General features: G+C 34.8%; 1 protein-coding gene and 1 long non-coding RNA gene across 2 annotated transcripts; one reads left to right on the top strand and one right to left on the bottom strand.

Annotated features, from left to right (window-relative positions):
- Positions 1 to 26: 26 nt before the first annotated feature.
- LOC141389168 (uncharacterized) lies at positions 27 to 1,744 on the top strand. Its single transcript, XM_073960270.1, has 3 exons — positions 27 to 481; positions 539 to 664; positions 726 to 1,744. Exons 1-3 carry the CDS (start codon positions 158 to 160, stop codon positions 1,236 to 1,238), a joined length of 963 nt encoding a protein of 320 aa, XP_073816371.1. The 5' UTR covers positions 27 to 157; the 3' UTR covers positions 1,239 to 1,744.
- Positions 1,686 to 5,981, bottom strand: LOC141389169 (uncharacterized). Its single transcript, XR_012408998.1, has 2 exons — positions 2,157 to 5,981; positions 1,686 to 2,114 (listed from the first exon to the last, which is right to left on the bottom strand). It is a non-coding gene; the product is annotated as an uncharacterized lncRNA (long non-coding RNA).
- Positions 5,982 to 14,027: the final 8,046 nt, after the last annotated feature.

Here is a 14,027-nt window from a genome sequence, read left to right as displayed (position 1 = left end):
TGATTTCGCGTTACCAATATCATGTCATTTGTGGGCCGTTGCCATAGAAATATTGAAATATTACACAAATTTATTTATTGTGAAAATTACTAAAAGTACTTTGATAACATAACAAGCTCGATAAATAATAAATACATTACTAAATTGATAAATAATAATGAAATTTATACCACTTCATACAACAAATACTGCAATTGTGTACAAAAATTCAATATGTTCAGCGGCAACAATTTTGGTCTTGACATTCTTCGCACTTTCGATTTTGGTGCCACTTTTGTTGGTTTCGCTGTTGAGTCCTTATTCCGGAATAGCCGAGTCCCGTATTCTATATGAACAACCACAAGTACAGTTTCAATTTAAGTCGATATTTTATGGAGATATTAAAAAGGATGGTAGTGACCTGATTGTATGTAGCACTTTTCCACAACTCAACGAGGCAATCCACACTAAAAATAATCCCGATCCTTGTGATGGTACTAAAGTAGGTTCGATATGCATTTAAAATAAGCCACATATTTTAATCCTTGTTTTTTTTCAGTACTGGACAGAAGATTTAGATTATGATGGCACGTTGGATCGTTTACATTTTTTACAACAACTTGAAACGTTACAACAAAAGTTAATGGGATTTGATATGGTTTTGTTTTTTGACGCATCTTTAAAGGTAAGTGTAAATTTAAAACACATTCCTTATTTGATTGAAAAATCCCAATTTCTAATTTCAGCACAAATGTCAACTCTCGCCACCAGCTGTACTTATTAAACACATAAACTTGCCATATGATGATCAATTGTCCAGCGGTATAATTACTGTACGTGCCGATTTGGTCCTTAAACAATATGTCGAGTTCACCTGTCCCTTTCCTGGTCGTTATGTAAAAACTAAATTTCGCCATTTAAATATCTCCAGCAATTCATCAAATATCAAACAATTTGGTATTGAATCATTATTAGATCAACTAAAATCGAACCCAGCATTTTTTGAATTGGACATTCAAGAAACCTATTTTCGTAGAGGACCACCAGAGCATGGTTTGAAAATACAATTAGATATTGATATTCTACAATTGGGAGCCAGATATCATTTAAGTATTTGGGAACGTTTGGGACAATTTTGGTTATATTTTGCATCATTTTTTGGTATCTCATTTTATATTATGAACAAAATGAAAGATTTTCTGTTTGGTCGTCATATTGTCCGTTCATGGGAGATAATACCGTGGAAGAAATTATACTGACAAAGAAATGGTGAGCGTATTTATGTTGATGACTATTCGGAGACAAGTCTGTTTTAAAATATTTCAGAATTGTTCATTGTTACTTTCATCAAAATAAGTATTTCATAATTTTCAATATAATTCGTATTTACATAAATATTTTCTTTTATTTATCTAAATATGTTTAAACTTCGAAATCACGACCAAAGTTGTTAAATTCTCGTCGTAATATTGTCTTATATTTCCCGCATATCAGACAAGTACAACTTCTAAACAATTGGTGTTGTACCTAGTTCGAAACGTCATTCAGACTCTGCAATAAAAAGAAAGTCCCAATCATTGAGCTAAAATAAACTCGGACGGCACTCTTTGCTATTATAAAAGTGAAATCAATCAAATCTCGCTTCTCGAAATTTGAACAAAAAGTCCGAAAAGAAAAGGAACAAGAATCTGAAAGAAAGAAGTAACGACTTTTGAAAAGATAATGTTAAAAATTAATAACGAATAAATGATATTTTCCAGAAAAAGTCTCTCCTCTCCATTCATTACATTTTATTCTCTAGAGATCTCTAAAAGAAAGTCGATTTGTAGATCCGTACATTAGGGATGCACAAAGAGAATCGTACACTTTTTCTCTTAAATATTTAAAACTGTTTTTTCTTGACTTTTCTTATAATTTTTTTACATATCGTCTGCTCCGTCGGAAAAGGTCGTAAGTCCCTTTCAATAAATTTTTCAGGAGGAAGAAAAAACATTACAGCGCTTTCTGTATTAAAGATTTTATTATGGTATTAAAGGCAGTATTTTTCGTTTATTTATTCCGCTTCAATACCTGTACTTTGTTTGATAAAGTTCCGTCGCGTTTGGGAGATAATTGGATGTCTTTGGACTTACGACCTTTTCCTTGTACAGTTTTGTATTTTTGTAGGGACTTACGACCTTTTCCTACAATTTACGGACGTTTTTAAATAAAATATTTATACTTTACAAAACAATGTGGAAAGGGTATTATAAGTTTGTTTTGTCCAATATTCGTGTAACATCGCAAAGTATTCGTCGTAGACCCCCTCCCCCTGCCATCTTTTCATATATTGACGAGATAAAGCGATCTAGCTATGTGTGTCCGTCTATCCATTAACAATTGTAATAAAACTCCAGGCCTCAATTTAGGACCGATCGTCACGAAATTTTGTGGAGAGGTCGGGTTCCGACCAGAAGTGACCCCATTAGATGTTGGTTATGATCGAAAGGTGTGAAATGGACCAAGCCCACAATTTTTACCCGATCCTGTAGATCGCAGTAATATTGCGATCGAAGCGAAATTTAAAGAATGATTTGAGTTAAAGAAAAAGAGTAAGCTTGCAATTTAACATGGTGATGAGATAATTATTAGCGGGTTTAATGGACCAAAACTTTAGTGTTAAATCTTATATATGTATAAAAGACAATGTGTGTGTGTTTGTATGTTCCACATAGACTAAAAAACGGCTGAACCGATTCTTTTTGAAAATTTCAGAGAATATACAAGGAACAACCGAGGTGAAAATAGGCTTTATATTTCTTAAATTCGGAAGGGGCGGGGCAGGTCCTATTTTTAAAAAACGCTTTTTTGCAAAAGTTATGAAAGTATCGGTTAGAAAATTAATTTGGGAGGCAACCGTAGCTGAATCTCCGACCCTAAGTACTTACTCCATGTAATTTTCAGATTATGCACAGGGATGTCCCTTGGCGGGTTACACCTGTGCCCTATTTTTCAAATGCCCTATATATAAAACTTACGAACGATTCCGTTTCCCCAATCCTGGGTACATATTTAAGCAATATGACCCGACCAGATTAAAATTCTAAGTCGGTATAAGCATGACCGCCTGTCCGTCTTTGGATTTTAGTATAGATCATCGTGATTTGGTATAGAAGTTTCTATTACTTCTAAGATGTTTGGTATTGACGCCTTCATATAGCCCCCATAGAACGGTACCTCCCGATTTCCGGTATTTTGAAGGTGTGGCCTCAATATTCCTCCGAAATGGCTGAAATTTGGTATTTATTCTTCGTTTCGGGTATAAAACTTTCTCCAATAAATTTATCTATATAGGTCCACGCCTTCATATAGCCCCATAGAACGGTGCCTCCCGAAATTCGGTATTTTGAAGGTTTTACCGAAATTGCTGAAATTCGGTATTTAGTCTACTTCATAAACGAAAGGAAACTAATTGAACTAAAATTCAATACAACTCATGGTGGAGGGTATAACTAGTTCGGCCTGGCCGAATTTAACGACGTTCTTACTTGTTATTGATATTCACTTGCATATCCCAACTAATTTGCGATGCAAAAAAAAAAAAATTAATTGACATAAGAAAAGGTATTATTGCATTACGAACTTTTCCTTCAATTAAATTGCATGATTAATTCCGTTAATGTACGTGGTTTCTTAGCTACATTGTAATCCCAAATAGTGTCCTTTTTTGTCTTCCCAAGTATTTCTGCCCCAACTCACTGCATCTTTTGTTTTTGTCTGCAAACCATGTAGGATCTTCAGCATGTAATGTCTTCCTGCGTTTAGGAAGTTTATCATCAGAGCTTTCAGAATCACCGTGAAAACCATAGGGAACTAGACCCATGACACCATCGTCTAATTCCATTCCAAATTCATACTGCTCTTTGTTAGCAAAAACCTTGATGTCTTCTTAGTTTAATAACATTTCAATCAATTATTATTTTAGAATCATTTAATAATATAAACATTGCAGTTACCCGTCCGTTAGTAGGTATTAATTTATTGAATGTAGAATACAAACTAATCTCATTATGTGAATAAATGTCCCTAGAGAAACCACAAATTACCCGTTGATAAAGTTAAGTAAGAAAAAACAGTAAACATTTTGATTTTTTTTACAAATTTTTCAATACATGAGGTATTTGAACACATACAGCATCCCAATTTGTATCAATGAAAAGGCCAGAAGTCCATCTTTCATAATCAGTTCGCTTATAGGGGAAAATAGATTTCTAATGTAAATTTTCGTTGCAATATAGAAATTATCACATTTTTGTTCAAAAGTTTGGTCCACAGGCTAAAGGTGTAGGCTAGTTCTTTACATTGTACCCCAACCATGGATGACGTTAAACATTATATCTGAATAACATTAGCTGTAGTATTCTTTTAAAGTATACATTTTCCTGTGGACTTACGACCTTTTCGTACTCAAATTTGTACGTTTTGTGGACTTACGACCTTTTCCGACAAGGGCAAAACGTATAGAAAAACGAGACATACTACCATTTTCTTGGTATCATACGACGTGTTTTGACTTGTACTATCATCCTGTAACAAAAACGCGATTTCCAAAAAAAGTGGACTTACGACCTTTTCCGACGGAGCAGACGATATGTTTTAGAAAATAGAATTGTATTCTAAAATAGTAAAAATTACATATCATTTAATTATATTTAATTAATTTAATTTTTATTTGACAAATGGAAATGGAGTATTAATTTCCAAAATGTTGTTATAAAATTAAGAGTAATTCATGAACGAGAAATTCTTAAAGGAGTGCAGTTAGGCTCCATGTCGAAATAAGAACTGGCGTTGGGAAGATAATGGAAATAACATTTTGTAAGATGAAGCAAAATCAGTTGCGGAGAGCGGAGGAAGTAAACTCTGTTACGGTACAGCGACGGTGATAAAGCTGCAATTTTTGATATAAATTTTTTGCCGATAAATTAATTGCAGTTATTTGATGTATTCGTTTGAATTAATAAAGAGTTTTGTTTGTCATGAAAATCATATTTCAATACAGCATTTTTCATTTTCCAAACCAGACATGAAAATTTCTTTTCAAAGGGTTGGTGATAATGGCATGTCATGTCAAAACATTGGTGAAAATAACATGTCAATGCATTGCTTAAAATGACATGACAATGCATTGGTTAAAATGATATGCATAGGATCCAAAAGTTAATGTCATCTTTTGGGGGTCACACTCATATAAAATTCATGAGTGAGAATGATAAAAAGATGATATGCCAGATCACTTACACCCATGATAAAATATCATCCTTTGCATCGAACATTTTACTGGGCCCTTAAAGTTTTGAAAGCTTGTCGACAATTTGTCTACATTTTTACAGAATAGCACAATCGTTACTGCAAACAATTTAAAGTGTCGGCAATGTTGTGGATTGTCGGATTGTTAATAAATTACAGAATAAGTCTACTGAAGAAAGTCTAAATTTCACAAATAGTGCACCCCGATTCATATTAGGTCAATGATATGGGACCTACAAATTATTGTCGTGTCCGAACGGCGTGTCCTAAGACACCACTTGTAGAGAAGTTTTACAAGGCTGAAATACTCAGGAAATGTCGCCAACATCACTGAGGGGTATTTTGCCACCGTTGAAAATTTGATGTTGCCTGGCCTGGGAATCGAACCCACGACCTTCAGCGTGAAAGGCGTGTGTGCATACCATTGCAGTCCTATAGTACTTAAACATTTTATAAGACAGAGAGATTTTGTACGCGTATCTGTACACTTGCTCATCTTTTAATTAAAAAATAAAAAATAAATGTTGCTTGTGCTTTTTTATATAATGTTTATTATAATTTTAATTTGTAATAAATATTTTGAAAAAAAAAAAAAATAATTTAAATTGATAAAAAAGCCTCAAAAAAATCGCACATCCCATCCCGTTGGACAAGGGTGACTTTCCTCATATCAATGAGTGCACCCGAGACCTACTGTTTATAGCCGAGTCCGAACGGAAGAATTTTTATATGGCTGATGTACTCAGGACATGTGTCCAACATTACACTGAGGGTTTTTTGCCACAGTTGAAAATTTGCTATTCTGAACCCATGGGAGTTGGGAATTTTTCCCATTCCCACATTTGTGGGATTTTTTTTCCCATTTCCCTTCTCCCTTCATTGTGAATGTAGTTCGAGTTGGGATGCATTCTCTATCTTGAATTGTGGGAGAATTTGGTGTCTTTTTGTGGTTTCAAGAAATTTCATATTTTTATGAAAAATAGGTGGAGAAATTTCTTTTAAGACATCTACATGACAAAATTATTGCAAATATATATAAACTGCATACATATGTATGTTTGCCTAATATGTATGTTTGCCTAAAATATGTCATTAGTAGACTTCCGATTTTGCATATTCTTATATGATGGACAATGATTTTATTACGACAATTGTTATAATTTTTAGTGTCTTAGATCCACAAAATATCGAAAGAAACAACTTCATCATTCCGGGGACAGATTTCCTGGGTTAAAAAGAGCATTTGTTTTATGATACGACAAATCGATATTATGTATTGAAATGCGAGAAAAAGACCCATGGTTGATTCTATTAACGTAGCACAGTGAATAAAAACAAACCAATTTCAAAAGAATTTTTTGACAATAATCGGGCATGTTCTGGAATTCACCGTGTATCCATTTCACATCACACATGCACTTCATCTGTGAAAGGAATAGATGTTCTGTATTTCACGTGAAAAGAGCTTTCATATTTCACGAAAGAACTTTGGAAAGCTTTATTACAGCTTTCAAACTTTATCATTAACAATGAAAAAATATCAGTCTGTGTTGGCGCATCAACGAATACACATGCGTGTGTGTGGGTATCTACGCTTTGTTCTTTTGATTGTTTACGAAACAGACGTAAACAAAGAAACGAACTTCTAAAAGAGCGCGTACATGTTGAATTTGATACTTTAAGAAAAAATACATTTCTTAATCATATTTTGTTAGGAAAATTAAATATTTTTTAAAATGCTAATAGAAAACACATTAAATTTTAGTCCTATGCATTTTTTTGTAGAAAGTTTCAATTAGATTATTTTAAAAATAGTCCCGGTCCACACTAGAGTGATTTCATTGAAAATTTTGCATGAAATTATGCGTCTCTAGATCGACTTCCATAGTAGAATAAAATCATAAAATTGCTGCAGTGGGGAATTCGATTTAAGAACGCCTAATTTCATGAATTTTTTAATGAAATTCACGCTAGTGTGGACCGGGACATAAGGATTCACTCAGCTCTCGCCATCAAAATTACAGTGTGAGGAATACACCTCAACTAGGTGTAAAGTGTGTTGCAGAACAGCTTCAGGTGTGTCCGATACACGTGAGGTGCAGAGGTGAATGCCAGAACATGCCTGAATATATATCGTCTGCTCCGTCGGAAAAGGTCGTAAGTCCCTCTCAATAAATTTTTCGGGAGAAAGAAAAAACATTCCAGCGCTTTCTGTATTAAAGATTTTATTATGGTGGCAAAGGCAGTATTTTTCGTTTAATTATTCCACTTCAATACCTGTACTTTGTTTGATAAAATTCCGTCGCGTTTGCGAGATAATAGGATGTCTTTGGACTTACGACCTTTTCCTTGTACAGTTTTGTATTTTTGTAGGGACTTACGACCTTTTCCTACAATTTACGGACGTTTTCAAATTAATAAAATTATACTTTACAAAACAATGTGGAAAGGGTATTATAAGTTTGTTTTGTTCAATATTCGTGTAACATCGCGAAGTATTCGTCGTAGACCCCTCCCCTTGCCATTTTTTCATATCTTGACGAGATAAAGCGATCTAGCTATGTGTGCCCATCCATCCATTAACAATTATAATAAAACTCCAGGCCTCAATTTTGGACCAATCATCACGAAATTTTGTGGAGAGGTCGGGTTCCGACCAGAAGTGACCCCATTATGATCGACCATATTATTATGATCGAAAGGTGTGAAATGGACCAAACCCACAATTTTTACACGACTTTGTAGCTGTCCTGTAGATCGCAGTAATATTCCGACCAAAAATTTTGGGTGAAATCTATATATATAAAAGAGCTTAGTGAGTGACTGACTGACATATCATCGCCCAGAGGAAACAGCTGAAGCTAGAAAGCTGAAATTTTGACTTTGGGTTGCTGTCGGTGTGTAGGGGTGAGATAAGGCTGGGTTTTTGGAAATTCGAATTAGAAGGGTACGAAAAGTACTAAAAGGTTCTAAATATGGTACCCTTTGTATTAGGCAAACGGTAAGAGCTAGAATTCTGAAATTTAGAATGAGGGTAACTGATGGAGATTTAGAAAGATGTACCAAATGGTTTTTGGAAATTCCACCTCTAAGTGTACGAAAAGTACTAAAAGATACAAAATTTAGTACCAGTTGTATATTTTGAACGGATTTAGCTAGAAACTTGGAATTTGGTAAGTAAATGAAGGTTGGGAAGTTGTGTTTATACAAGGAAATGGTTTAGGAAATTCGTACTCATGTGTACGAAAAGTAGTAAATGGTACTAAATTTAGTACAATTTATATTTGGGGGAAAGGATAGAGCTGGAAACCTGAATTTGGGAATTAAGATTACTGGCGGAGTATAGGATTAAGATATGGGGGTAGTTTTGGAAATTGGTACTTAAGTGTACGAAAAGTACTAAATGGTACTAAATTTAGTACATCTTGTATTTGGGTGACCGTATAGACCTGGAAACCTGAAATTTTGGAAATAGATTACTGATGGAGTAAAGAATTGAGGAAGTTTTAGAAATTCGTAGGGTTCGAAAAGTACTAAATGGTACTAAATTTGGTACAAATTGGATTTGGGTGAACGGATAGAGCTGGAATCCTGAAATTTGGAATTTAGATTGCCGTTGAAGTGTAGAATTGAGATATGGGGGTAATTTTGGAAATTCATACTTATAAGTACGAAAGGTGCTAAATGGTACTAAATTTGGTACAATTTGGATTTGGGTGACCGTATAGAGCTGGAATCCTGAAATTTGTAATTAAATTACTTTTGGAGTGTAGTATTGAGATTGTTTTGGAAATTAGTACTTATGGGTACGGAAAGTACTAAATGGTACTTAATTTGGCACAATTTAGATTTGGTTGAACGGATAGGGCTGAAATCCTGAAAATGGAATTAAGATTACTGTTCGAGTATAGGATTGAGGAAGTTTTGGAAATTCGTACTTATGGGTACGTAAAGTACTAAATGTACTAAATTTGGTAGAATTTGGATTTGGTGAACAGATAGAATTAGAATCCTGAAATTTGAAGTTAAGTTTCCTTTTGAAGTGTAAGATTGAGGTAGTTTTAGAAATTCGTACTTATAAGTACGGAAAGTACTAAAATTGGTACAAATTGGATTTGGGTGAACGGATAGAGCTGGAATCCTGAAATTTGGAATTAACTTTACTATTGGTGTGCAGGATTGAGGTAGTTTTGGAAATTCGTACTTATGGGTATGGAAAGTGAAATGTAAATGGTACTAAATTTGGTACAAATTGGATTTGGAAGAACGGATAGAGCTGGAATCCTGAAATTTGGAATTAAGAGTACTGTTGGACTGTAGGATTGAGTAAGCATTGGAAATGCATACTTATTGGTATGGAAAGTTTGCGTGAACAGATAGAGCTGGGGCTCGATTCATGTTCTATGAAAATTTGAAATGAAAAAATGTTCCCTTATAATTTTTTTCATTTGACAGTATTCTTCTTTATACATGTTTTCATTTCACATTTTCATAGAAACAGAATTGAGCCCCTGGAATCCTGAAATTTATAATTAAAACAAGTAAAAAAGTATCAGTCAGCTTTGCTGACAGAGATATACCCTCAGCCTGTGTATATTGAAAATTTTTTTTCCCAAAAAACGTATGTGTTTAGGGGGTTTTAAAAATTTTGGATGTATGAACCGACAACAATTTTGATTAGGATTAAAGATCAAAAGTTTTGCGGAGGAGATACTTAAAGGACTACACTACATATGGTGCCATAGGGGGTTTTTACACCCTTCGTTCTGTTTGCTCAAGAAGTATCAACGTGAAATCGAAAAATTTTTACCATCGTAATTGAGGCAGCGAATGCAAGTTGCTTCAACAAAAATCAAAGTAATTCGATAGCAAGTCTTAATGTGACCTTATCCGAAATTTTGTGTGGGAGGTACCGGATGGAGTGGACAAATATAGTCCATATTAAAACCTGATCTATATCTGGTAGATATATTAGGATGTGTAAAGTATGGACTAATTCGGCCACTCCCTTCAAGAGTTACCGTACGAACAATTTTTCCGAACATTTTCGAACTTTTGTGGGGGACGTACCTGAAGGCGTGGACCGATATGGCTTATCTTCGAACGTTACCTATGTTTGGAAAAATATTACCAAGGCCAAATTTTGGACCGAATCGGCAGATCCGTTCGAGAGTTATCTTGAGAACCAACCACCTCACACGGTGCCGTTGGGGTTTTTTGCAACTTTGGGGCTATTTTCTCAGGAAGTGTGGACTTACCCCTGATGAAACTTATACGGTCGTATGGAGGTCAGTGAATACAACTCTCTAAAACAAAAATCAAAGCAATTCGAGAGCAGGCCCTAAACTGAACTTATCCCAAATTTTGTGTGGGAGGTACCCGAAGGAGTGGATCGATTGAGTCCATATTGGAAATTCATCTAGGTCCGGTAGACATTTCACGATTTGCAAAGTATGGACTAAATCGGTTACTCTATTCAAGAGTTATCGTACATACAAATTTTCCGAACATTTTCGAACTTTTGTGGGGGAGGTACCGGAAAGAGTGGACCGATATTACCCATCTTCGAACTTAAACTAAGTTTGAACAAAATATTACGAAAGCCAAATTTTGGATCTAATCGATTGATCCGTTTGAGAGTTATCATGCGCTCCAGTCAGCCAGACAGACGGACGGACATTGCTCAATCGACTCCAAATTGTCTGAAACACATTTAGTCCAAACATACTTGGGGTCTAAAACCATTATTTCGATGAGGCACATTTTGCCCGTATGAAAGTGTATATACCCTCGTTAGCATAAATGCTGAGGGTATAATTACTTATGGAGTGTAGGTTTGAGGCGGTTTTGGAAATTCGTGCATATGTGTGCGGAAAGTACTAAATAGTACTAAATATGGTATAATTTGAATTTGGGTGAACGGAGATAGCTGAAATTTGGAATTTAGATTACTGTTGGAGTGTAGGACTGGAATAGCATTGGAAGTTCGTACTTTGGTGCAATTTAGATTAGGGTGAACGGATAGACGTGAAATCCTTAAAAATTCGGAATTACTGTGGGAGATAGAAATTAAAATTGGTATTTTCATACGAAAAGTATTAATTGTATTATGAATAGAGCTGGAAGAAGCAGTTGGCGTTTATAGTGAAGATAGAGAGGAAGTTTTGGAAATTATGTATATGAAAAATACTAAATCACGGTTTGGATATAAGGAAGTAATCTTTGAAACTGATACATACATTTTAGCTCTGTTCCTTTACGTGCAAGAATCTTCAAGTTTTACCACTTTTTACTCGAAAGGCGTTCCTTTACTTCAGACACTATACAATTCATATGGGAGCAGTTAACAACTTTTGCTACTTTTGCCGGTTTTACCATTTTCAAAAGTAAAGGAACAGACCAATTATAAGTACTAAATTTGGTACCAGTGTGGTGTTGCATGAAGAGATAAAGGATAAAATCTCGAATTGTATTATAAGGGTTTGTGTTGGTGTTTACATAAGGATTGTTTGAAATGCATAGACATTCTGGGCTGGCTGATTTATTGAGAAATAGGAAATGTACTAAATGGTATTAAATTTGACGTTGGGTTTAGCATTGAAGCGGGAATTATATAATTAGTGTGTGAATAATTAGTGTGTGAAAAAGGTGCAATAAGTTTGGTATTGGTTCATTGTTAGAGGTGGTCGTACAATAAGTGTACTAGAAGTATTAAATAATACTAAATATTGAAGCATTGGTATTGTGTGAATCGATAAATGAAATTTGTTATGAGAATCACAGTTGAGATCAGAGGATCAGGATCAGAAGGTTTATTTAAATCCACCTTTAAATGTAGGTGCCACCGTGGTGCAATGGTATGCACGCCCTCCTTGCACGCAGAAGGTCGGGGGTTCGATTCCCCGGCCAGGCAACATCAAACATTTTTCAACGGTGGCAAAATACCCCTCAGTAATGTTGGCGACATTTTCTGAGTATTTCAGCCTTGAAAAACTTTTCCACAAGTGGTGTCTTAAGTCACGCCGTTCGGACTCGGAGATAAACAGTAGGTCCCATATCATTGAGCTAAAAATGAATCGGGGCGCACTCATTGATATGAGAGAAGTCTCCCTTGTCCCGTATGGCATGTTGTGGAACAATGTTTTGTTGTTTTTAAATGTATGAAAGGTTCCTACATGTAATACCATTGGCATTGGGTGAACAAGTAGAGTTAAAATTGTGAAATTTGAGCTAAGGTCCTGAATTTTAAAAAATTTTTCTGAAATTTTTCGTTTTCTTAATAATGTACTGAAATCAACAAGTCAAACGTATCTTTTCAACTAAAATGGTTTTTATTTTTGTTGTCTATTCTGAACGTTATAGTAAGTTCATTTGAAAAAGGAAAATATATGCGGCCAATGTTTCACAAGAAGGTTTTTACACCCTGAGAACAAAATAGCCTAAAATAAAATGTCACAAAAATTAACAGTTATATAGGGTAACGTCTTTTGAATAAAGGTTTTCTACATTTTCATATCACAAATTCCAAAATTCGGTTGGAAAATGTGGATAAAATTTTCAAAATACCCATACCGGTCTAATAACAAGGACTGAAATTTAAAATGTTGGCCGCTGTTGAAATGTAGAGGTATTTTTCGAAATTCGAACAAAACTGGTACGAACAGTACTTAAATGAAATTAAATATCAATTTAAATAGGTACTAGTACATCACAATTTTCACTATTCATCGTATTATATATTGTTTATTTGTATATTATTCCTTTTTCGCATACGAAGTAGCGGGCATTTTGCTAGTCTTATATAAAAGACAATTCGTGTATGTTTGTATGTTCCGCATAGACTCAAAAACGGCTGAACAGATTTTTTTTTGAAAATTTCAGAGAATATACAAGGAACAATCGAGGTGAAAATAGGCTTTATTTTTTTTTTCCAAAGTTATGAAAGTATCGGACAGATTATGCACAGGGATGTCCCTTGGTGGAAGTAGGCTATATATTTTGTTGAATTTCGGAGGAGCGGGTTACACCTGTGCCCCACTTTTTAAATGCGCTGTTTATAAAACTTACGAACGATTCCGTTTCCCCAATCCTGGGTACATATTTTAGCAATAAGAACCGACCACTCCCACTTTCTTAAATATGCTACAAATCAATGGAAATACCAGATGTTATGCATAACGAAGCTTTGGTTTTATTGGAAAGCAAGTGTTTAGATCAGAAGGCAACAAGTCGGTAGCTATAGTTTCAGCAGGTGTATAAGATACATTATAAGAAAGTGGACACTGTCGGCATGCCTCAAGTCATCAGTTATTTGGCGGTATGTTTAAATTGCATATCGACACCAACATTTCTGAAGATGTTTATACCCACCACCATAATATGGAGGGTATAATTAAATTTGTCATTCGGCGGAGACCCTATAAATTATATATATTCTTGATCAGAGTAAGATACATCTCGCAATTTTTAAGATAGATCTTCGTGATTTGGTATAGAAGTTGCTATTACTTCTAGGATGTTTGGTATTGAAAAGGGTGTATATCAATCCACGTTTTGATATAGCCCCAATAGAACGGTACCTCCTGATGTTCGGTATTTTCAAGGTTTTAGCTTCATTATCCCATCAATATGGCTGAAATTTGGTATTTAGTCTTCGTTGGGGGTATACAACTTTTCCCTAGAATATTGTCTGTATAGGTCCACGCCTTGATATAGCCCCCATTGAACGATACCTCCCGATTTCCGGTATTTTGAAGGTG

The sequence above is a fragment of the Musca autumnalis genome, unplaced genomic scaffold, assembly GCF_047663935.1.
Source record: "Musca autumnalis isolate F117 unplaced genomic scaffold, ASM4766393v1 scaffold_1, whole genome shotgun sequence".
In the NCBI taxonomy this organism is placed as follows: domain Eukaryota; kingdom Metazoa; phylum Arthropoda; class Insecta; order Diptera; family Muscidae; genus Musca; species Musca autumnalis.
The sequence above is the reverse complement of the archived record's forward strand: the minus strand, read 5'-3'. Positions and strand labels throughout refer to the sequence as shown.

Excerpts from the sequence above, each read along its gene's own strand:
- LOC141389168 (XM_073960270.1), top strand. The coding sequence starts at position 158 with ATGAAATTTATACCACTTCATACAACAAATACTGCAATTGTGTACAAA. Across the intron at positions 482-538 it reads ATCCTTGTGATGGTACTAAA|TACTGGACAGAAGATTTAGA; the intron begins GTAGGTTCGATA and ends GTTTTTTTTCAG. Across the intron at positions 665-725 it reads TTTTTGACGCATCTTTAAAG|CACAAATGTCAACTCTCGCC; the intron begins GTAAGTGTAAAT and ends TTCTAATTTCAG.